This window comes from Alosa pseudoharengus, unplaced genomic scaffold (genome assembly GCF_046254945.1).
Source record: "Alosa pseudoharengus isolate Yale_2024_CS ecotype anadromous, Long Island Sound unplaced genomic scaffold, YU_APseudo_1.1 YU_APseudo_1.1_scf_16, whole genome shotgun sequence".
Lineage (NCBI taxonomy): Eukaryota > Metazoa > Chordata > Actinopteri > Clupeiformes > Clupeidae > Alosa > Alosa pseudoharengus.
Window position 1 is genome coordinate 38881331 of NW_027468630.1, and position 25050 is coordinate 38906380.

Below are 25050 nucleotides of genomic sequence, written 5' to 3' on the forward strand. Positions count from 1 at the left end.
ACACACACAGTTAGGAAGAAAATTATTCATACCCCTGCCAAATATTGATTCAATGTTGATTTTCTCTTTATCGATATGTTTGTTCTGACTGAAAATGACACTACATGTCAAAAGGTTGTAAGACAATGTGGTAGAAACATGGAATCAAAAAAAGAAGCATTTTAATCTTTTTTAACATTTTTATGAAAAAAAAAATTATTGTCCAAAATTATTCATACCCTTTTTAAATAATCAATGGAAACATCTTTATTTACATTCACAGCTCTCAAAATGGTTCTTATAATACCTACCAAGCCTCTCCATGTCTCCACAATGATTCTAGACTGCACCTTTTTAACAGCAATCTGGGTTTTGAGTCAAGTGCGATTATTGTCCATCCCTCTGTCCTTGTGCTCACTTTTGTGACGGATTGAGGTCTGGACTATGGCTGGGCCACTCTAAAATGTTGGTATTGTTCTCGGTTAACCATTTCTTGCATTGTTTAGCTGTATGTTTTGGATCATTGTGTGGTTTAATGGTCCAATGCCGCCTATTGGGGCAGGTATTTCGGCAGACCTCCTGATCTCCTCCTCCAAAATTCTCAATTTGTCCCTTGTTTTAGTGTTACCGTTTACTTTGAGAAGTTCACCAGGTCCAATTGTCTGAAAAACACCCAAAACTAATACATTTCTATAGCTATTCTCCACATTGTGGATGGTATATTGGTGGTTGAAATGTTCACTCTCAGCTAAACCTTTATAAGGGCACATCTGGTCAAAGTATTTAGCTTTTGCGGATTTATTTTTGACCCAGGGACATGGCCTGAGATTGGCATAAAAAAGAAGCATTCAATACCAATGGCACCATGTCCATTTCTATTGTGGGGTTTGAAAAGTATTCTTTTGGGATGTTCTTCAAAACAAAAAACAATTGTTTGGTTTCATTCTTGTGGGGCTACATGCCCACCAAGTTTCGTGCAGCCCGTCTTTCAGTGTCCCAGGAATCATTGACACAAATTTACTGAAGAAAACAAAAATCCAGAAGAAAAAAAACTTTCTTGAAAAAACTTTTCAAGAAATATGTGCAATCAAGCACGTTGTTGAATCTCAGCCAGGACACGCCTGTCTGTCTTATTTGTGGGTCTGATGTGGCCATGATTAAAGATTATAACATTAGGAGGCATTACGACACATTATGAGATGAAAAAGCATGACAAATAAGGGAAACTTGATATGCAGCAGGTAGCAAAAGGCAGTGGAGCTAAAAAAGTGTCTTGTGTCACAACAGGTCACATTACACTCACAAAAGCAAAATCACAAAGTGATACTGCAGTAAAAGCCAGTTTCATTGTGGCAGAAGAAATCACAAAATCACTGCACTAATTTGCAGAAGGAAACTTTCTCAAGCAATGTCTGTTCAAAGTTAACAAAGTAGTGTGCCCAGCATGTGTTCAAACATTTGCAAACGTTAGCCTTAGCAAAAATGCTGGACCAAGTGAGTGATCTTACTGCCTATCTAAAAGAGAGGTTATTAGAAAAATGTAAAATGGTAAATAGACTGCATAGTGCTTTTCTATTCAATAGAGCACTTAGAGAGCGTGTCTCATTTCAGGGGATACATGGTTCTAAGGCCAGATTTGTAGACCGGTTGCGTCATAGTAGCGCGACTAGTGCTGTCCCATAGGGAGGGAAAGTAATCTCATCGCCATCTAGTGGTTGCGTTCCTAGAGTTTAGCGGAGGGGATTGGATTTTTTTTTAGAAAAAATATATCTCGGTGCACATTGGGATCTTAATTTAATGCCTTCCATATGTTAGGCACTGGGGTCATCTCTATTGCTTCAAGTGGTCATACCTTATTTTTAGGATCAGTTGAATTGTTTTGAGTTTTTGTCGTAACATGGTGATAACAAACTACAGTTGCATGTGACGTCACAGGTTTGGGCGCTTAATCTCTAATTGATCAATACGGCAATTTGCTTAACTGGCTTACATATTTTTGTAATAACGGAAGGTGATGTAAACCGCGTGGTGATAACCTTTATGTCTGGATAACTGGTGTTGTGCTTCTACTCACATGAAGAGCTGGCAGTAAGTGTTAAGTGGCAATGCTAACCAGGCTACTAAACAAACCATGCTACGTGAGTAACGTCGAAGGGTAAAGTCACGTGGCTTTTTTGTAGTTCGTTTATGAAACAAAATGAGCAATTTCGATTTTTTTAAATAAGGCAAAATAGGGTCTGACATTTTCACAGTTAGAAGATTATTACTGTATAGACACTGAAAAATATTTTTGGTGGATAAGATCGCTGATTTGGCTTCACAGTATTTTTTTTAAAATAGGTCTATGGGACTTAACATTGGAGCTGCTCTTCGATAGGAACGCAACCACTTGGGGCGCTGGTTTTCACTTTCCCTCCCTATTGACCTCTCCAGAATAAGTCCCGCCTCCGTAACTTCCGTATCCATCCAACTTCCTGGTGTGGATTGTCTATAGACCTCTCCAGAATATATCCCGCCTCCTAACTTCCGTATCCATCCAACTTCCGGGCGTGGATTGTCTATGGGAAATAACATGGCGTTTTGAAAGATCGTACCTGTCAAACTCTGTAGGTGACAAAGTAGAAAAAGCTGCTGGGCAGATTGGCCTACACACTTCTGCCATCTAGTTTCCACTGGATTTTTTGATTTTCGGTGCCGTTTGAGTAGTATAGTCTATAGTATACTACTTAAACGGCACCGACAATCAAAAAATCCACTGGAAACTAGATGGCAGAAGTGTGTAGGCCAATCTGCCCACCAGCTTTTTCAACTTCGCTACCTACAGATGTTTTACCGGTATGATATTTCGAAACGCCATGTTATTTCCCATAGACAATCCACGCCAGGAAGTTGGATGGATACGGAAGTTACGGAGGCGGGACTTATTCTGGAGAGGTCTATGGGAAATAACATGGCGTTTCGAAATATCATACCGGTAAAACATCTGTAGGTAGCGAAGTTGAAAAAGCTGGTGGGCAGATTGGCCTACACACTTCTGCCATCTAGTTCCCACTGGATTTTTTGATTGTCGGTGCCGTTTAAGTAGTATACTATAGACTATACTACTTAAAGGGCACCGAAAATCAAAAAATCCAGTGGAAACTAGATGGCAGAAGTGTGTAGGCTAATCTGCCCAGCAGCTTTTTCTACTTTGTCACCTCCAGAGTTTGACAGGTACGATCTTTCAAAACGCCGTGTGATTTCCCATAGACAATCCACGCCCGGAAGTTGGATGGATACGGAAGTTAAGTTAGCAGGCGGGACTTATTCTGGAGAGGTCTATTTCGTGGGCTCCTTCGAATTCGGCCGACAAATCCACCCTTCTTTTCCCCGAAACGGAGTGCGTATCGGGTGTATGCTTCGCGGCCTACCTGGTCCCCCAAGATTCGATACGTTTGTGACGTTTCATTCAAGACATGGCGAGACAGTCGGCAGAGCCTACACACAGAGACGGTTGATAAATAATTATATCAACCTAGACTACTGAGCAGTGATCGTATCTGAGCATGTTAATATGACTTGTTGATAAATCATTTCAATTTGAAATGTTTGAACAGATTTATTTAGAAAGTGGTTCTAAATTTAGGTTTGATACGGAAATCGGCTAGAGCTAATATAGTAGGCCTACTATATTTTCCACGACTTAGGCTACTAGAAGACCGTTAAACAACACATTTAAAGAAACTAGTTGATGGCATTTTGCATAAAGGCTATAATTAGTTCAAGAGAGGATTACATCCACCAAAGGTTTATTAAAGCGTCTGTTTGTGACATCTAGCTTACGGACGGATAATAACAAATTAATTTTGATAAATTATTAATTTGTCCATTAGCAAAGCAGCAAATACAATTTCATCAGTTCAAATGAACTAATGTGTTTGAACCGCAGCCTGACACACACGATGCCGCTGTAGATCACAACAATTTTCGCGAGGTGTAGCCTAACATAGCCAGTAGCAGCTAAGCCTAAAGCAATCTGATTACTAACATTGTAAATGTGCATTAAGAAAATAGCCTACTATAGCGATCTATTTTATGTGGCAAAGGCATGTGGTCATGCTTTGTGCATGATCGAGATAATGAAAGACATCTAGCCCTACAACAACACAGCACAAGAGATGAAAACCTCTGCTAAATGGATGCTCAGCAGCTGAACCACAAATATATTTGTCAACGTTGCAGTTGGAAAAACGTATCGGTCTAGAAGCCAGGTCAGTTAACAAGTAAGATGAAGTGCAATATGATGCATTCAATCAGATATGTCTGCAAACGACCATTAGCTACAGTCACCACCATAAGTTAGGCTACTCAACCGATCACAGCTGTCTGGCTATAGGCTACGTTATTCTGCCGTCCTAGCCAGGCTACCTTAGCTGTTGATATTCCCTCCTAAGTTTTTGAAATTAGTCTACATGTCAGCAATCAGGGAAAGAAATTACGCTGCCCGTGCCCACCTACCACTTTAAAGTTTGGTTTTAACCAGGCTAGAAAGAAAAAGGCCAAGGCTACTCACATGAATATGCTCCAACTCCCTTTGAAATCGCCATCTCTTGAAAAGTAAAGCGAGTAGCGACACTTGTGTGATTGCTTTTTAGCCGGTGGGTGAACAAATCTATCCATCTATCTAAAAAAGCAAGAAGCGTCTGTGTGTCTGTGTGTCTGTCTGTGGCACGCATATCTCGCTGACTGTTTGTCAGATTTCAAACTTGGCAGGTGTCTTGCTATGGGCATGAGTAAGTGCAGTGCCAAATTTGACGTTGAATAAGAAATGCAAAAGATATCGTTAAATATATCGGTAAAAGAAGCACATTGGCTTTCGCCGCCACTCCCCCTCCCACACACCACTGTACTGTAAGCTACCAGTGAGGATAGAAGCAGGGCTTTGGCAGAGTTGGATCAGTGTAGGTTACACGGGTAAAAACGTAACATGTCAGACCTCAACAATAAAGTGAATTCCGCGGATTTTGCAACAACACATTTCCAACTGCAAGGTCTTACATTGAAACGCGCGAATGGTCCCGAATTAAAGAACGTCTCAGAATGCCACACATGCAAAGCATGACCAGCGACAAGCAACGAGTGGCAGACAGAATGTGATGCTATATGAATAGCCCAGGCTACTTTGGACTGTCTTTCGACTTTGAATAAGCAAACGACAGTTCCAACTGTCCTAAATTGAAACGAGCAATGATGGTCCCGAATTAACGTCTCAGAATGCCACACATGCAAAGCATAACCAGTGTGTGATGTCACTTATATGAATAGCCCAGGCTACTTTGGACAGTCTTTACATTTTGAATCAGCAAACGCCAATTCCAACTGCAAGGTCCTAAATCAGGGCTCTTCAATTGGCGGGCCGGGTCCGGCCCGCGAGGTCATTTGTACTGGCCCTTTAAAAAAAATGTAATCTCTAGCAAGCGCATGAGCTGTTGTCCACTCTTGCATCTCTCACTCGCTTTAGTCCTGCAGCCACTGCACCTCAGCCCATTGAACAAGTTAGGCTACATTACAATTCATTACATTTGTACATTTATAAGCTGAACGTAAGTGCCATAGTTTAGTTTCAACCTAAATTGGCAATTTGGAGTTTATCTAGGCTACTAATATTTAACAGGTTGCACCACACAAATAGTTTCTGTCAACAATATCGCAAAAAAAACACGGGCACAATTTCTGCAAAACTTGGTGGAAAGGTGGAGCAGATCCAACTCAAAAGGAATTTCAAAGTATTTCTATATAGTAGCCTGGCTATTGCCGATGTCCTTCATTTCTTCACATCTTACAACATAAACAAATGCGACTAGCGAAGTCTGAAATGAGCCTGTCTAAAGGCCTCTTGGAAATCATGTGGCATGTTCCATTAAATGCGCACTCAATTGCGATTCGAAGCAAAAAGTATGATAGCCTAACGAAGGTAAATTGCATATTTGTAAATGGCGACGGCAAAACGTTAAAGTGAATCGTAGACTTTATAATAAAGAAAGTAAAGGAGATGATTTGCACCTCCGTTCACCAAATAAAGGCCGTGGTTGTGTTTCTACAATATGTTGGCACAAAACGTAATTTCTGTCAGAAACCAAGTAGGCTAAACGTTTTCATTGTCATCGTGAACTATGACGATGCCCATGTTCAGTAGGCTATGTGTTTCATTTATTCAAGCAGTGATATTTGGTTTAATGCATGGGGTAACGTGAGGTGCATCAGAAAAAAGATGGGCCTGTCCCTCTCAAAACATGTTAAAATAGCGTGATTAGCAACCAGAAAATAAAAAAAATCCCGGGGGAGACACCCCCGGACTCCCGTGTTATTATTAGGCTATTATCAGTGGCGTAACTATAGTAGGTGCAGCAAGTGCAGTCGCACCAGGGCCCGTGACCTCCCGGGGCCCGTCGCTACCCTCGCCCTGCCTCCTTTCTTATTTTTTTTTTTAGAGAGAGTGAAGCGTCACTTTGACGAACCTTTGGAAGATGAGCGCTTAACCGATGCAGAGAGATACTTCAAAGTGCAGGTATTTAATGCAACTCTGGACATCATAATCAGTCAGCTCTCCCAAAGATTTGCAAGTATGCGGGAAACTTGTCATATGTTTGAGTCTTTACATCCTATGACCCTTCAACTCGCAGGTGATGATGAACTGCTTGAAAAGGCAAGACGTTTGTCAGACCATTAAAGCAGGGACATTGCACCGACATTCCCAACACAACTCCTCTCATTCAGGTCTTGCTTTAAAGCAGAGATTTCACAGAAGTCTTCTATTTTTCAACTTGCCAAAATACTGGTGGTAGATTATGAAAGTGTAACATCCACATTCGGGGAAGTGTGTACTGCTCTCATGTTGTTTCTGACATTGCCTGTGACTGTGGCAACAGCTGAGCGATCTTTTTCCAAACTCAAACTTATTAAGACCTAAGGAGCAGCATGGGGCAGGAGAGGCTCAGTGGGTTAGCTATCCTGTCTATTGAAAATACGAGCGCCAGAGCATTAAATATTGGGAACATCGTTGACGATTTTGCACAACGAAAGGCTCGTAAGATGGCCTAATTCACGCATATTGGGGATTGTATGCATATGAATAATTTTATTTGGTTTTTAGTTAGGCTGCAAGCGTAGATTGCTTGCTTATATCTCGCACTTCGCAGAAACAAAACTTAATTTACTACAGGTGTATAAAATCAAGCACCTTGATTATCAATGCAGGCTGCATGGTGCTTTGATACACCTGTGGAAAGGGACCTGATGAATCCCATGAATAAGTCAGAAGAGCTACATATGCGACTGATTACACATTTAATTCACCTGAACAGTGTTTGAATCCTGTTTATACTCACTGGAAATCTTGGACCTAGCAGTTACTGTGCAAAGCACAGATTCCATTTGTGTTATCTGTTATCACAGATTTCATTCCATATTAGCCACCATCAACCAGCCAATGATGTTGTTATGCATGTACAAAATACAACATTTGAACACCCATATTGCTGCTGTTGTAATTCATTGTATATAGCTGTTAATGTGATTACTCATATTTCAAGCCGCATTTCTCCGGCCCCTCAGTTGTGATGCTTTTCATGAACTGGCCCCCATTACAAACTAATTGAATAGCCCTGCTATACATAAAACGTAACACGTTGATCTGAAAGGATGGTTTTTACGAACATGAGTTAGAAAGATCAGTAGGCCTACTCGGGCTAATGACGTAACAGATCCGTTCTTTTAGGCTAGACTGTCCCATTTAAAAAACCATTGGTCCAGCCAGGTCCGGTCTATGCGGTCACAGAAGACCTGTGCTAGGTAGCACGAATGCTCCGAAGCATCCGGCCCCTGAAATGAGACACGCTTTAAATGGCATTGCCTCACATTCACCCCATCATACTCACAGACACCAGAAGTTGTCATGTAAGTTGCCAATCTGTACTATCTGGGACCAGTTTGAGGTTTAAAGTCACAAAAAATACCAGTAATATGATTTTGATGGTATAATGATTTTTACAAAATACAGTGTTTCCCACAGAATTTAATTCTATTTGTGGTGGTAGGTAAGGGGGAGGGGGGGTGCAGAGTTAACTCAATGCAACAGTTTTGAACAAATCTTTGCCAAAAATGTTTTCTTTAAGCATGCGTGCAGGTTCATTGAGAGACAGAGAGACAAGGAGAGGCTGTGCAAAGTACAGCATAGCTATACAATGAAAGGATTTCATCCAATTTAAATAGTACAACATAGAAAATCATTGTGTGGTGGTCAATGTTGATATTGTGGTAGGCCGCCACAAATGAGTCAATGTATGGGAAACACTGAAATACGATTCTTGAATATTGAAAAATGAAACATTACTCACTCGCTCCAGGTACCACAAGGACATAGACGTCTTCTAATGTCGCCACCACTGCTTCATTATACAGGTTCTTCCAAGGAATCTTCAAACTTAGCTTTCCTGGAAAATAAAAGGGACAGGAACTTCAGCACTTACCCCAAAACACAGCTTAACTCACAGCCTAACTCTGGAGGCGCTTTGCATTTTCAAAATTAAAGGAAACAGTATTTTCCAATTTCCAATTTTGTAATTACAATTTAATTGTAATCAAATGCAATGACAATAAAGACATTCATTCATTCAAAATCACTAGAAAGTTGTATGCAACAGTTTGGGCACCCCTGTGGAAATTAGAGATTTTGCTGATACGATAACTGCCCCAAAAACACTATATGGACGGATGTATTGGGACACCTGACCATTACACCTACAGGAACTTTTATGACATCCCATTGTATTTATATAAGCATAGGATAGTTATAACAGCTTCCACTCTTCTGGGAAGGCTTTCCACAAGAGTGTCTCTAGGATTATTCACCCATTCATCCAGAAGTGCATTTGTGAGATTAGGCACTGTTGGACGAGAAGGCCTAACTCGCAATCTCCATTAGTTCATCCCAAAGGTGTTCAATGAGGTTGAGGTCTCTGAGCTGGCCAGTCAAGTTCTTCCAAATGAAACTCACCAAACCATGTATTTATGTACCTTGCTTTGTGCACCCTATGATATTACCACACTTGAATTCACTGTGCTCTTCAGAACATTTCAGAAAATGTTTGCTTTGCACACTATTGGCATCATCATAACCAGTTGTAAAGAGATAGTCATCTAGAATCCTTCACAACTGTTGGAAAACTGTAGGAAAACCACTCCCAGTGTCTAACTTAAGGTGATTGAGAGAATGACAAGAGTGTGATATGTGGTCATCACAGCATAAGTTGTCTGCTTTGAAGGGCCTAAAATATCAAATATGATACGTGTGACGAAGGCCCTATTGGTACCCAATATGCCTTCGCTATATTTATCTCCACCTTCAACCTTCAAATATGTTCAGACTATAATGCAATTTGTGCAACAGAACAACAATTGTGTATTCTGACAGCATAATGGTGTTGCAATTTGTTCAATGTTACTGTTTCAAAGATCTCTCAAGTTATTTTTATGGCAAGGATAGCACTAATGCTAATGTAGTGAATGGTGGTGCTGTGGAAGAGAAAAGTGCCAACTCACATGAGTGGAGAACTTGTTTCTCAGACCAAAACTCAAACCAAAAGAACACACTCCTGTATTCTTGTCACAAAACTGAAAAGACCAACAGCTGAAATGTATATCTTCACCAGAATCAGGATGCCCTGGACAGGGTGATAACTAAACATTTTTATAAACAATGATATGTTTATCATGTGCACTCCTGTAACTTCCATCATGTGCACTCCTGTAACTTAGAGCAGTAGTACATCCCCACCAGTGAGGTGCAGGGCAAAAGGGGCTGGGTACAACTTCAAAGATTGAGGTGCCCACACTTCTCACATTTATTGTACTGCAACGTTTCAACCCTACTGGGTCTTCCTCAGGCAAATGGCATTCAACAGAGTTTTTGTGCTGAAAACTGCACCAATTCGAAATCACGATGGTTAGAGAATGTTAAATATGTTCAATATCCCTAACGGAATGCATGTCTTCGCCAAAAATGACAAAATACGATGTTATATTAATAATCCAAATGAACGTCAAACTTTTGAAATATAGTCTGAAATGAGATGTTATTATCATTGAGACAACAGGGGTATACAAAAAAATCCGATTGTAGCTTACAGCAGCCGACTATTTAGGTTAAGTTTATAACGTTGTGGACAGCCACCAAGCGTCTTCTGCCTCACGGCTGCGCGCGCATCTAGTTTTGTTGGTAAACGGGAAACCCGTGTATACGGGTCATTCTATAAATCAGGGTACATTTCAAGTGTAGAGAGAAACCAAAAAAATGTACAACGGTGGAACAGAGAATTACTGTGAATCAACTTTTTGTTTTGCTTCACTACCACAGATATCTTTTCCCATTGACTTCAATGTTAATCGAGTGAAACCCCTCGGGGCTTGTGGATTTTTTTTCCGTTTCAATTGATCCTTATGGCAGATAAGTCCCACCCGTGAAGCAGTGACTGATTGGGCAGAATATCACACTAGCTGCAGTTGAATATGATTGACGCAACACTCTGGCCAATCCCTGTCCCTCCATTAAAGAGCTGATAATTTTTCAGTTGCCTTCAGTGACCTAGCAAGAGCTTCATAATAAACTGTGTAGTAGTGATGTTACCCGTGAACCCACTGCTTCGAAGCGTGTATCGAAGACATGAACCAATTTGGAGTGAAGCTTTGTATTGGAGCTTGATTCGTTTTGTGATAATCACGTGATCAGTGACGTCCGAAGCTTCGTTTCACACACACCCACGTGACTGCTTCGAAATTTAATTCAAAGCATTAAAGTTGCGCGACACGGGGGGGCGCCGTTGTGGGTTGTTGAAGAAGGAGAGCCAACAGACTCAATAGTGCTGCTGACACGAAAGCTTATAGCCCGGGCTTTTAGCTCAATTATCAGCACGCTCGACTCCCGTTCTAAGGTGCGTCTGTTTCGCGGGTTCGAGTCCAGGCGTGTGTAGGACTGAATTGCACAGTTACAACACAACCCAGATTACAATTGGTCTAGGCTACGTACTCAATATAATCACAGAAATGTGTGTGCAATGTGCATGCCCATTCTTTATTCATCTCCCTTCTAAATTGATGTATTTGTTTACAAATACAAGAAATCTTAACAGCCAAAATACTACCTTTATTGCTTTTGTAGAGAAGGCAATTACATGTGTATTTATGCAGGGTACAAAATAGGCTAAGTTAGGCCTATTTATGACATTATTTATTTATCCATTAATTCATGCTCAACATTTATTCATCTTCGACTCAAAGACATTCATGGCTAATGTCTGAAACACTTCGTGACACAATGCTATCCTTAACTTTCACCAGCAGAGGTCCTCATAGAGTTCTGAAGCTTCGAGTACTGAACCTTTTTTCGATACAATTGGATTGAAAGCTTCACTGGTTCAGAAAGCTTCAGCTCGCCATCACTACTGTGTAGCCCATTCACAATCTGTTTTACATTAGTTTATCAGTTACATTATCAGTTTTTTTTCTGTGTAGGGGAGAACGTTTTATTTGGCATTATCTGTTTTCTAAAATCAGCTAGGGAGGGTAGCTTGCTAGCGGTCTCCCCACCAGTCAGCTACTTGCTATAGTGACTCGCTAACGTTAGCTCCTAAACAATGTGGATTCAACAAAGTGTCAGGCGATGGAAGGATGAACATCGGTGACCGCATCTTACAGGATCCTTTACAGTCTTTTTGAAATAAGAAGATATTATTATGAGTGAATGCAGAGGGTGGACCAAGAGATTTCCTGTGAAAATAACACAGTTTGTAATTACGGTAAGGAGAAACTTGAATGCCATAAGAAAGTGCAGCTTCTCAAATTACCGTTAACCTGCAAGTTCGCTGATGCGTTAGGCTAATGTCATCATAGGCTAGTCTATGTTATAACGTCTTGGCTTTCCATTTTAAATCCTCAACTTTTTTCTGGGATTGTCAAAGATGATTTAGAACAATCTGATTGAAGCTAAGTGTCAACTACCTTTTAAAAATGAAATAGACACAGCACCGTTTTTCGTGTGGCAGATGAGACCATTTCATGCAAAGTGCAATTGTCCATCAGCGATATATTATGTTGATGTGGGTGGAGTGATTGATTCAGAAAGATTTTCTAGGATTCGTCATCATATCAGGAGGCAAATTCCAAGTGGGTTTTGTAGAGAAGGAAATATTTGGAGAATCGTGACACCCCTATTAAGAAATTATAGGAGGGTCACGATTCTCCAAATATTATGTTTGACCAACCAGTTTTTTTTTCTGTCACTGCCATTTCCTTCTCTACAAAACCAAAATTCCACTTGGCATTTGCCTCCTGATACGTTGATGAATCCTATTAAGAAATTATACCATGACAGCAGTCATGGTATAATTTCTTAATCGAAAATTGAATCGAATCGTGACTTTAAAATTGAAAATTTAATTGAATCAAGGATTTGGAGAATCATGACACCCCTATTAAGAAATTATACCATGACTGCTGCTCTGGCATATTATGATATTACATTTTCAACTAATTAACCTGTCTAGCTCTCTGACTGATCAACATGTGTATGTATGCCGTTTTAGACAGTTCAGTGTCATCATGTCTCATACAGTTAAGAACAAAATTATTCATATCTGGCAAATATTGATTTAATGTTGATTTTCTTTTGACCAATGCGCTTGTTCTGACTTGCCCCAATAGGCAGCAAAAAGATTAAAAAAAATACTTCATTTTTTGATTCCATGTTTCTACCACATTGTCCTACAACCTTTTGGCATGTGGCAGTGTCATTTTCGATAAAATACCGAAAATAGGTTCGATAAAATACCGAAAACCGTTGCATCCCTACACCATACAGAAAGGAGGAGCTGAAGTGGAGATCATGGAGCGACAAAGGAATAACAACTGTTGGAGATATTATTTCTCATACCAATATAAAGCCATTTAAACAATTGGTAATATAATTCAATTTAACTAATAAGGAACTTTTTAGATATCTTCAAATAAAGAGCTGGATAACAGACAACTTTGACTTGAACTATAATAGGCCTACAGAACCCTCAGCTACTCAACGACTCAACAAAAAATGAATACCTTATAGAAGCACATGCAGACAATTATTCACTCCAAAAAATAGATGAGGGTTGGAACAAAGATCTAAAAATAAATAACTCTAATATAACCTGGAAAGATTGCCTAAATACAACCAACACCATTACCACCAATGAGAATCTGTGTCTCATACAGTACAAACTCATGACAAGAATATACATACTACACTAAATCAAAAATGCCTGATGCCTCCTTCTCCCCTGTTTGTGTAAAATGTGGCATACACAATGAGACAATAATACATGCTTTCTGGGAATTTGAGAAGGTTTTTAAGGGTTGGTTAGAGATCCAAAAATGGATGACCAGCAGCCGAGCTAAAATACCCCATTGGATGGATGGTCCTTTTCTCCTCTTTGGTATACAAGATTTTAAAGTATTGTAAAGATACAGAGGCCCCATCACTACAGCAATGGAAGGGACTAATGAAATACTATTTAAGCAGTGTTTCCTCTAGGATTTTTTTAAGCAGTGGGGGCAGGCCCGTCCGAACACTCTTCACCCCCCCCCCCCCCCCGTCCCAGCACCACGGAACTGACAACTGACACTTCGCTGCAACACAAACAATTATATTGATTAACCTCTATTCACACACTCTATTCAATGAGGCATTATTTTCAGTTGTGATTGAACTGTATTTTTGGAGAATCTACAACAGGTCTGCAAAATTAATTTTACAAGAAATTCTTCGTGGGGAAACCAAAATTCAAAGAAGCCTTGCTGTGCACATTTCATTTTTCTTTTGAAAAATAACTCCAAGGCTCGGTTATAGGGGAATTCAGAAAGAGGTGGTCCATTGATGCTGAGTAGCATACATGCTGTTAGATCAGGGGTGGGCAAACTTTTTTTGGCTCAAGGGCCACATTGGGTTTTGAAAATTGCCGCACCCCCCCCCCCCCCACGACACATACATAAAAAACTATTGTTTTTATAGCCTATAATTTAGTATGAAAAGTATTTCTTTTAAAATATGAATTGCTTAAAAATACTGCTAATTTTATGCAGTTTAACAAATGTATAAATTGTGCACTGTCGCTTTAAGACAGTCGCTTTAATTCACGTTTATTTCTCAATGATCTTCTGCCTGCACCGCTATGGCTAGTGCTGTGCCTATGGCTGGGCCCTCTCAGTTTTTAAATGGTCAGTAGTGGGAACTACTGTTGCCTTCATGATTTCCTTTTAAAAGTTTCTTATAAGAAGGAGATATCAATTATCAACAATGGCAAGCCAGCTGGAACCTGCGGCTCTCTCTCCCTCTCCTGAGTGCAGACGCGTTCCCAATTAAATGGATCGCATAACGTTCACATTAGATCTGCTGCAAAGAAGATAACTAAGAGTTAACTTAGTTTAACATGATGTTATCTCTATTTAACATGATGTTTTGACATTGACATTGCAAACTTTCTCTAAGGAGAATGAAAAGCAGTTTGCAGTAAGGCTAACCAACGTCGTCAATATCGCAGGAAAAAAATAGCGAGCAGCCTGATAACCAAATGAAATGCTCGGCGGGCCGGATCCGGCCCGCGGGCCGCAGTTTGCCGACCCCTGGGCCCACTTCCCCGAAAGCATCTTAAGCCTAAGAGCGTCGTAAAGTCCCTCTTACGAACGTCTTAAGATTTGCCGACTGTTTCCCGAAACCATCGTAGCTTAAGAGCGTCGTGAAAACACTCGTAGATCTACGAGTGCTCCAGAGTACTCGTTACCGGCTAAGAGCGTCTTAACAGTACTTCTCACTGAGGTCACCAACAGGACATACAGAGGAATTACAACTTAGAATACATAATCCAATTTACGTTCCCATTCTTTGTTGTGTTTACCTGTGATGAATCAGATTTTAGCGTGCAAAATAGCCTACATTTAATGGTCATAATAATGTGATGAAAAGCGGACAAAAATGCAATAAAGTTATGAAACGAGACGTTGCCAGAATAGTTTGACATTATCTTTGCTAAGTGAATATTTTATTAGGCCTATGAGGTAAAAAGCAGAGAAAGCAACATGTGGTTTAGTCTGTAGCCTACTGCATCAAAATCTAAGCACATTTCCTCTCTTTCTTACTCGACTTCTTTCTTATCTTCAAACGTGTTCTTAAGTGGCACTGCGAAAAATTATTGCATGGTGCAACAATCTAATCTTAAAATAATTACAATTATTTATGTCTCTGTGTGGTATATAACCTACTTGGGATGCTTACATGCAGATGTCAAAGTGTTTCTATTTTCGTATTGATGTGAATTAATGTGTAGATCCGAAGTTTAAATGGTAGGCCTATAGGTGTGACGTGCAGTCACCTGACATCATCACCGTCAAATCAGAGGATATTTCAGAACTATTCACGTGGACAGCTCCCCTTAAGAGCATCTTAAGAGCAGTGCACGCGCGTTCACGCTACGAGCATGTTCGGGAAACAGTTGGAAAAACCAAACGAACGATCGTAAGATGAATCGTAGAAAACCCTCTTAAGAGCGTGTCTCCGTCGTTATCGGGGAAGTGGGCCCTGGCCTAGGCTAAGCATTCTGTAGCCTAATTCGTTAGAAAATTAAAAAAATGGTTGCACTTCTTTTTGCTAATTTATTTTCACATTTAGCAACAAGGGTAACAAACGTTTAGGTCGTGCGGCCTTTGTGCGTCTGTGTAGCCCAAATCATTAAAAAAAACTTTTCCGTGTCATACAACACAACTATTTACTTTAACATCATTACATCTATTACTACAGACTATTTCCAATTTGTATTATGACTCACTTGGTGGAGGTGTTGTTTAATAGTGACTCAGAAGAAAGCAAACGTTTGGACAATAAGCACATCAACACACTATGTGGAGTTAAACTGGACAGCCCCAAACCTCTGAATAGTTCTGCTTGTTGTTAAATTGCAATGTTAGCGGCCGCCAACGGGGGTGCATCATGTCGGCAGGATCATTTAAAAGGCAACTGCGACTATTGTGCGTCTGCCCCATTTCTGATACCGTGGGGGAAGAAAATTAAACCGTGGCGGGCCGCCACTACCAAATCAACATAGAGGAAACACTGAACCCCCAAATGTTCGCCCCCGTATCCCAGCATGCCCTGCGTGGGAGAACGCTAACAATGTCTTGTGCGCCGACGTTACAGTATGGAGGAGGAGGAGCTCGTAAAAAAGACTGGTGCAACGTCCATAATATGGACATGGTTTGGATTTAAAGTGTCGGATAGTGAGCAGAAAACCATAATCTGCAAAATATTCCGGTCAACAGTGACAGCAAAGAGAGGTAACACAAGCAATCTGTTCTACCATCTGAAATCAAAACACGTTGTCGAATATGAGGAAAGCCAACGAATGCGTAGCGCTGTTCCTCAAAAACCCAGTCAAACCCAAACCCAACCCAAAACTCAGTCCTAAGAAAAGTAAGGGAAAGGAGTATTTTGCACTGGAATGATGTTTCACTTTAAAATTGACATTGCCTTGTTTTAAATGTATACTGCTTGGAAGTTAAAGTTTTATAATGTTCTCTATAATTGCAGTTTTGCACAATACATTTTAAATAAGTAACAATCTTGACTATTTTATGCAAGAACCAGCTAGACCTATATTGAAATTCACACACCGCAATATATACCGTTTACCGTCTGTGTCCCAAATTATACCGCAATATGAATTTTAGGCCATATCGCCCACCCCTAACTAAGTGAGAACTTTGTGAGAAGTGCTTTGTCAATTTTTGACCCGCCCGGCCCGCACTCGCAATATTTTCCGATCAAGCTTACCCGCACCCGCGGTAACGGGTTGACCCACGCAACACTACTATGCACCAACCTTATCAATGCGACCAACGAGGCTACGATGATACTGAAGCTCAGTTCAGTTATCGTCACCACCACACTTACAAATCGCTGTGCATTACTGCTCTACGCTACCTTCAGTTGTATTTGTTCTTGGAACTTGTGTGTGGAGGACTACAGAGATTTCAATGTTTTTGATCGTTTCGATGTTATAGGGCTCTTGTAAAATATGTCAGTGATTCACAGGCCAAATTATGCGGGTGCATCTTGGCACTGTGTGGAGAATGGGAATGACCTTGGCTGCGTGCACAGGACAGAAAATGGAGATTGTGATCATTATTATTGGCTATAGACTACCTCTTTTATTCCTTGAATGGACATTCAGGTTATGCTGGTGTGTCTGTGTCTGTCAATATCAGGAGCAGTTTATTTTAACACATTTAGAACTTGTAGCCTAGACTAAATCACTCTGTGCGTAAAAAGACGCTACTTGCAGTCCAATCAGCTTGAATGAAACCACCCGAAATCACTACACAGCACCTAACCACACACCTAACATGATGACAGTTTTTTTTGTTAGACTTTTTTTTTAATTATTATTAGACTATCTTATATCGTAATATCCCACGTGAAAACGTGCGTGAATAGTTGGCCTCTGGAATTTTCAAAATTGTCTCGGGGAACCCAGCTTTCAAAGTAGGGATCGACCGATATGGTTTTTTCAGGGCCGATACCGATATCAATTATTACCAAAACAGGAGACCGATAACCGATATGTAAAACCGATATGTCAGTTGTCAAAAAGGAGGGTAGATAGTAAAGGCGATATGCTGCAAAAAAACATTCAAAAGCATTTAATTATGCAAACTTTCCTTTCTTCTTTTGATACACAATTGTCTATCAACTTGCATCACAAGTGTAAATCCTGTGTATGATGTTAATCCAAGAGCTGAGTGATAGCAATTATTTTCATAGACTAGGCCTACACAATGGGCTTGTTAACTATGTTAAGGGACCTGTCACAAAGAGGATGCTTTGCCATCCGTGTGTGAGTGCACGAGAGAGGGAGAGGGAGAGGAAGAGGTACATGCATGATGGCAAGTGTTACAGTTGAATAGTTTAACAAAACAGTTTTAAAATAGTTCTTAGGCTATTTAAGCATACAATTTGTGTCCATATGTAGGCTTTAAGATACACTTTTGTTAGCCTAAAAGGCACGTTAATAGCCAGCTCAGGACGCGATTTACTTCAGGTCGGATTAAATTACGACTGGCCCTGGGTGCCTGTAGCCTGGTCTTTTCTGACAGTCCGTTTCAAAAAGGAGCAACTAGACTTTTGACGTTCACTATCGCATAATTTAGGACTTGTCTACTATGTAGGCCTAAGGGATAACGTCTGCCAAGGTGTCCTGTTATTTACAATTAATGGACGAGGCGGAGGCAAAGAACTTGCGATGCGCAGCACCCGAGTTTGTAACTAGTAGGCTAAACAACATATCACTAATGTGCATCAATCGGGAATTCGCTTAATGAAGGAAGTGGGTGCTTTACTTATTGATCCGGATCAAAGAGACAATACTTACAAAGTGTTTTTTTTGTAACTTCAGTGTAGATGATTGTGATTCATTGCAACTTTAGCAATGTAAGGTACCTTCCTTAGGCTACCTTCAAAAAATAGCTCCGTACAGCTTAAGCCCAGTCAGTCTGCCTCAGTGAGAATCCTAAACTGTCTCTGTGTTCAGTCTTCGATCCTGATTGGTTGCATTCGTGCTAACTAACAAATCAGACGGTGTAGTGGGCGGGACAATGCTTTCGACCACAGAGTAGCAGGGAGTGAGAGACGCTTTACAAAGTAGCGCGTTTCATTCTTTCATTCTATCCATTTCAATATCGGCTTATCGGTGGGAAAAATGACCGATACCGATTATTATGACCGCCGCGCAGCGAAGCGGCGGTCATATAGGTTTAGTCAGATTTTTTTTCTTTTTTTTTTTTTTTCTTTTTCGCATGCCCAAATTTCTGTCAATGATTCCTGGGACACTGAAAGACCCGGGTACACAAAACTTGGTGGGCATGTAACCCCACATGGATAGCATGGAACCATCATTTTTCTTTTTGATCTGTGGCCCCCCTGCTGGACTGGACCCCCCGAAAGGAGGGTAGGGCAGACACAGTTTTCTGTGAATATCTCGAGAACCATAGGGTTTAGGAGGAACATTTTTTTTTTGTATGTTGATCTCAAGGGGCCATGTCAACCCATTCCATAACCACTCATTTCATGTATAGCGCCACCTAGTTAAACACAAAAAAGTAAAAATGAGGTGTTGTAATTGAAGGTATCTGTGACCTAACATAGTCAAAACTGCACGAAATTGGAAGTGTAGGATCATTATGACACCCTCTGTATGCACGCCAAGTTTTGTGGAATTCCGTTCATGGGGGGCCACACAATAAATTAATTTATGTTACTATACACCAACTGGCCTGTAGGTGGCCGGAGACAGTTTTCTGTGAATACCTCGAGAACCGTAGGGCCTAGGAGGTCCACCTTTTTTATGTATGTTGGTCTTAAGGGGGCACGTCAACCCATCCCATTACCACTTATTTCATGTATAGCGCCACCTAGTTAAAAATTAAAAAGCAAAAAATTAGGTGTTTTCACCACAATATCTCTGGCTGACAAGGTCAAAACTGCACGAAATTAAAAGTGTAGGATCATTATGACACCCTCCGAATGCATGCCAAGGTTTGTGTACTTTCGTTCATGGGGGGCCTTACAATAAAATAATTTATGTGTACATTTAGTGACGTACACCAACAAGGATTCCCGGGACACTGAAAGACCAGGGTACACAAAACTTGGTGGGCATGTACCCCCACATGGATAGCATGGAACCGTCATTTTTTGTTTTGATCTGTAGCCCCCCCGCTGGACTGGACCCCCCGAAAGGAGGATAGGGCAGACACAGTTCTCTGTGAATATCTTGAGAACTGTAGGGCCTAGGATGACCATTTTTTTCCGTATGTTTGCCTCCAGGGGTCATGGTAACCCATTTCATGTGCACACATGTGCACAAACAGATACACACACACACACATACATTCACAGTAATCATACGTATGACACATACACAGTAGAGATACGTACGCTTGCATGCACAGGCACATACGCAGGCACACACACAAGCACGCACACACACACACACACACACACTCACACACACACACACCCACACACATAACATAACACAAACAATCAAGAATTTCTCAGAATTATGAACAGGCAAGATGGAGGTGGGGTTGTATAAAATGAATTTTACATGTAAAATCTATGAACTAATCATGTTTTGGTACTTGTTGTCTAGCAGATACCAGTGAGAATTGAGTGTGGATAATGCAATTTAGTGAGACAGTTAGAATCATATAGGCCTTTCAGCGTGATTTTTTTTTGTGGAAAAAATGTGCTGGACTGGGCGGCGGTCATATTTTGTACCGCTCTGTGGTACATCTAGTTATAAAAATGCTAAATATCGGCCCTAATAATCGGCCCGGCCGATAATTGGTCGACCCCTATTTCAAAGTCGTTCCGGCGCCGCTGATGGCCAGGCACCAGAATATATTAAAGATCTCCTAGTCCCATATTCCCATATAACCCACCCAAACTGCTACGATCACATAATACTGGTCTTCTTCTCAAAAACTACAGTAGGAGGCAGAGCTTTCAGCTATCGCGCACCCCTCCTCTGGAATAATCTCCCTTAATCAATTCGACTAGCAGACACCCTCCCAATTTTTTAATCTAGACTTAAAACATACCTCTTTACTGCCTCCCATACTGTAGTTAGGTATGGTGCGGTGTGGAACTTCACACACCTCAGGGATTTTTGGAATGGACCACCCTGCTGAGTCCTCGTGTGACTGGCACCCCAGTCATGCGTGCGATGGTGGTCACTGACCATACCTGCGCTGGTGTCGACTACCCCTCACCATGCCTTAGTTATGCTGCTATAGCATAGTGCTGTCATGGACTTTTTATGTGTCACGCCGTACAACCCTCCCCCCTTCTCTCCTCTCTCTCCTTCTCTCTCTCTCAAATCTCCCTCTCTTGCCTATTCTCACTATGGTGTGCTGTAACAATATAGTACCACTGATTACTTATTGACATTAACCATTTTGATTTTCAGTAATACTAACCCACTCTATTACTGTCCCTCTACCTGGATTCCTGGCCCATACAGCCTAGCAACCCACCACATGCCCTTTGACAACTCCTTTTCCCCTGGACAACTCCAACGCTGGACTATTTGAACTTTCTGACACTAAATTAGGATTAATGCATTATCATACCAGATATGTAATCATCTCTCCTCTTGTAACTTTCACCTCAGGTGGCTTTAAACACCATGTCCTATTCTCTACATCTGACTATCATATGCATGTATACAGACCTTACTGTCCTGTATTTGACCCTAAGCAGATGGGTCAGGCCCTTGAGTCGTGGAGCTGCTCAAGGTTTCTTCCTATATGCATCTCCAATTCTAGGGAGTTTTTCCTCACCCCTGTTACCCATGGCCCTCTTTTTATTTTCTTTTCTTTTCTTCTTTTTCTCTGATTGTCTACAATTTGTAAAGCGCCATGATACATGTGTAATGTTTTGGCGCTCTAAGCACAATTAAATTGAAATTGAAAAATTGGTTAAATGGTCTATGTGGATGAGTGGTAGTATGGAGAGCACTGTATGTGTATGGGTGTGGAGGTGTGTATGTAACTGTATGAGTATGAGCATGTGTGAGTGTAGTTTAAGATCCTGTGGAATAGAGGAGTACTGTTACTAGTAGGATTTGTATTCTGATTGTGGTATGAAATTACACATTATATGCTGGTATATGTATTAAGCTTACTTCTTGATGGAAATAATAAAATAATTATTAAAAAAACTGTACAAAAGCACAAAAGGTGTATTAGGCGCAATGTTCGTTTCCGGGGGTGGGGGAGTGATATAGGATGGGGGGTGTGGTGTCATAATTTCATAACTGCTTCACTAAAAAAAAATACCACCAGTTGCCACTGAGGAAGACCCAGCAGGGTTGAAACTTTGCAGCACAATAAACGTATGGGAGAAATAGCAGAGTATGGCCACTGTCCACTGAGAAAGGACACAAGCAAGGCACCTTTGGATAAGTCTCACTCTTTTCTCATCTTGTTTTGTCTCCTAGGGTGTGGATACATCCCTGTATCCAATCAGTTAGAAGGCGCCCTAATGTGGAAAGACAGCACGACTTAAACTAGAATGCACTTCCGAGGAACTGCAAAGTGTTCTTGCTCAGATGCGTTTCACTGATTTCTTTTCAAAATATGACTAAAGCTGGGCGTGAATGTTATATATTCCATCAGTCCGTGTATGATTCATTCATTCGTTTTTCCATTTAAAGCCAACAATCAAAAAATGAAAATGCACTTGTTTTTTCTATAGGCCTTTCTAAAAACAAAATGAAAAACACGGATAACGAGTTAATTTTTCATTTTCCAATTTTGTACTCAAAAATGAACATATTGGATAACAAGACAAGCTCTCACATTCCTTTATTTTCAGGAGTAGTATTCTAGGATGGGTGTCGGTCAGAACACAGAGTGAAGGAAATCCAATCTGGAACTTAAAGGAAAATTCCGGTATTTAGCACTTTGAGTCCCTTTTCTGGTTTGTTTTGGATGAACTAGAGTGGTGGACACCTAAATTTTGACGATTGGTCCTGTCCCGGTCCTGTTTGAGCATGCCTGTTGGCAGCCACTCTGAGTAGTCAAAATTTCGGTGTCCACCACTCTAGTTCATCCAAAACAATCCAGAAAAGGGACTTAAAGTGCTAAATACCGGAATTCTCCTTTAAATTGAGGTATTGGAGGTTTGGAGAGAAGTTTACACAGCACAGCAAAGCAAAATAGGGTTCAGGTCACACTATTTGGTTTGAAGCCTATGTAAGGGATAATGTATGGAACGCCTAGTGACTCGTGAGGCTGCAATGATTACATATCCCTACTAAAGGGGCGGTTCTCACAGATATGTGCGCTATGTCCGTCTAAAAGCCTAGGTCTCGCTTGTTTGCATACTAATAATCAAGAATTATGATCTATACACAAATCCGGCGAAACACAGAAGTAAAGCAGCGCAGCCATTACTGGAAGTAGCGAAGTAATGTGTTGGTCCCGTAGGCGGCTGTAGCAGACGTTAGATGTAGATGCGAAATCTTCTTTTTCTTAATTTTCATTTAGTACGTATGATGTTCAGTGATGCCGGGAAAAGCGTGTTGTGTGGTCGACTGTTTTAACAACAGTACAAATATAAAGACCTAGAATTAAACCGTTTGTGAAATTCACAAACCTTTGTTGCACATTGACTGCCCATGTTTACAGCCTTACGAATTACACAGAGTTCCTGGTGGAGGACCAAGATGTGCGTTAAAAGTGGATGAAATACATACTATTAATAAAATAATCCTGAATACCCGTAAGAACATGTATTTTACTGCTACAGTGGTCGTGGCTAATAGTTATTTGCAACTTCTGAAGCTTGTGAACATATTAGCAACACAGCTATTAATGACAGCATTCGGTTTTATTGTTGTCATTAATTAATACACGTCTTAATACATTATGTTGTCAATAAATTACCTTCATCGGTAAGTTTTGGCCACTGCCTGACATCATCTACCTAATGTTCCCTTTCACCTGACATTTTTTTCATGAGCAGGATCTCCTATTAGATATTCTATGACAGGATGCTTTCATTGAAAAGTCATTAGAAGGCACAGGCAAGTGTCACACCGTCACACTCCGAAGGCACGCAGTAATGGCGGCAGGCAAGATGGCAGTGCCCATAGAGTTTGCGGCGGATTGGTGTATGTTATAAAGAATCACTAAACAACTCAAAATATTTTGATAGGTCCACTTCCAGATTCGTTACAAATAGCTACATTTAGCCTTGGAAAGGTCTGCGCTCCCTGAAAACGTTTAACCATCTGCGACACATGGAAAATATAATGCTAACTGAAACTTGTGAACAAGCAATAACTTTCCAAGACAACATTAAACTATGAGGCTGAGGTAAATTCACAATCACACTCAGTGCAGATTCATTTTGGAATTTTTTGCAAAAGAATTCAAAACGGGCAGCTGCGGGAATGTGAATTTTTACAAGTCAACACTAAGCGCACCTCAGCAAGTCCTTCAGCGAGTCTATAGTCAGAGAGATACACTTTAGTGTAGCATGGGGCGTTTGTTAGCCAACATTTTCTTCTTTTCCTCAGTCATAATGCTGCTGCAAGCAGGCAGGGATGGATTACTGCACGGGCCTACCGGGCCCAGGCCCAGGGGCCCAAGGGGTCAGGGGGCCCTGAAGCCCAAGCCTTTGCATGGAATCATTGCCTCAATATCAACAAATCAGGATGTAGGCTATGAATCTGATTGAATTTAGTATTGGCCATCCCCAAAATGCACCAGAATACAGGAAATCACATCAAACAAATAAAAAAAATTCTGGGGGTGGACCCCCAACCCCCCCTCCCACATATACGACAATAAGTGGGGGGCCCTTAATACATCTGGGCCCAGGGGCCCAAAAGTTCATAATCCGCCCATGCAAGCAGGCTATGCATAACAGAAAGTGAGAGAGATATAGCCCGCCTTCAGAAACAACTGATAGGTAGGTCTGCAAAAATAGCACAAAGAGTGGTCAATCATGCCTGTCATTGTCTGTCTTATCACTTTCTCTCTCTATCACTCTCGCATGAAATAGATCAATATAGTCTCACAAACTGACCCCCCCAATCCCCACCTCCGGAAAAAAAACTCTTCGGATCTGGTTCAATGACGTATAAGGCCTTTGAGAGGCCCATTTTTAAAATACTTGAAATAATAATATATTTGGCTATTTTCTAAACATTTGGAGTGTAGTCTACACATGCATGTGTGTGAAAACTTCAAACAAAGATATTTTAGTGCTTTTAAACTCAAATGAATAGGGCAACGACCTTAAAAAAGTCATTTGGGGCGACCGTAATTTATCTTAAAATGAATAGATTTCCTTTACATAAGTTATATTTTAAGAAGTATCAGTAATTAATTGAACTGTTTAAGAAAGATATACTCATGTGTCCTTTCATTTATTGCAAATGA

The 25050-nt window shown here is 40.7% G+C and overlaps 1 protein-coding gene across 3 annotated transcripts in view; it reads right to left on the bottom strand.

Moving 5' to 3' along the window:
* vps13c (vacuolar protein sorting 13 homolog C) overlaps positions 1 to 25050 on the bottom strand; it is a 511929-nt gene that overhangs the window by 440406 nt on the left and 46473 nt on the right. For all 3 annotated transcript variants that reach the window (XM_076287956.1, XM_076287955.1, XM_076287957.1), the window contains exon 4: positions 8355 to 8450. In XM_076287956.1, the coding sequence (XP_076144071.1) occupies positions 8355 to 8450 (96 nt within the window). The remainder of the gene's footprint in view (positions 1 to 8354; positions 8451 to 25050) is intronic.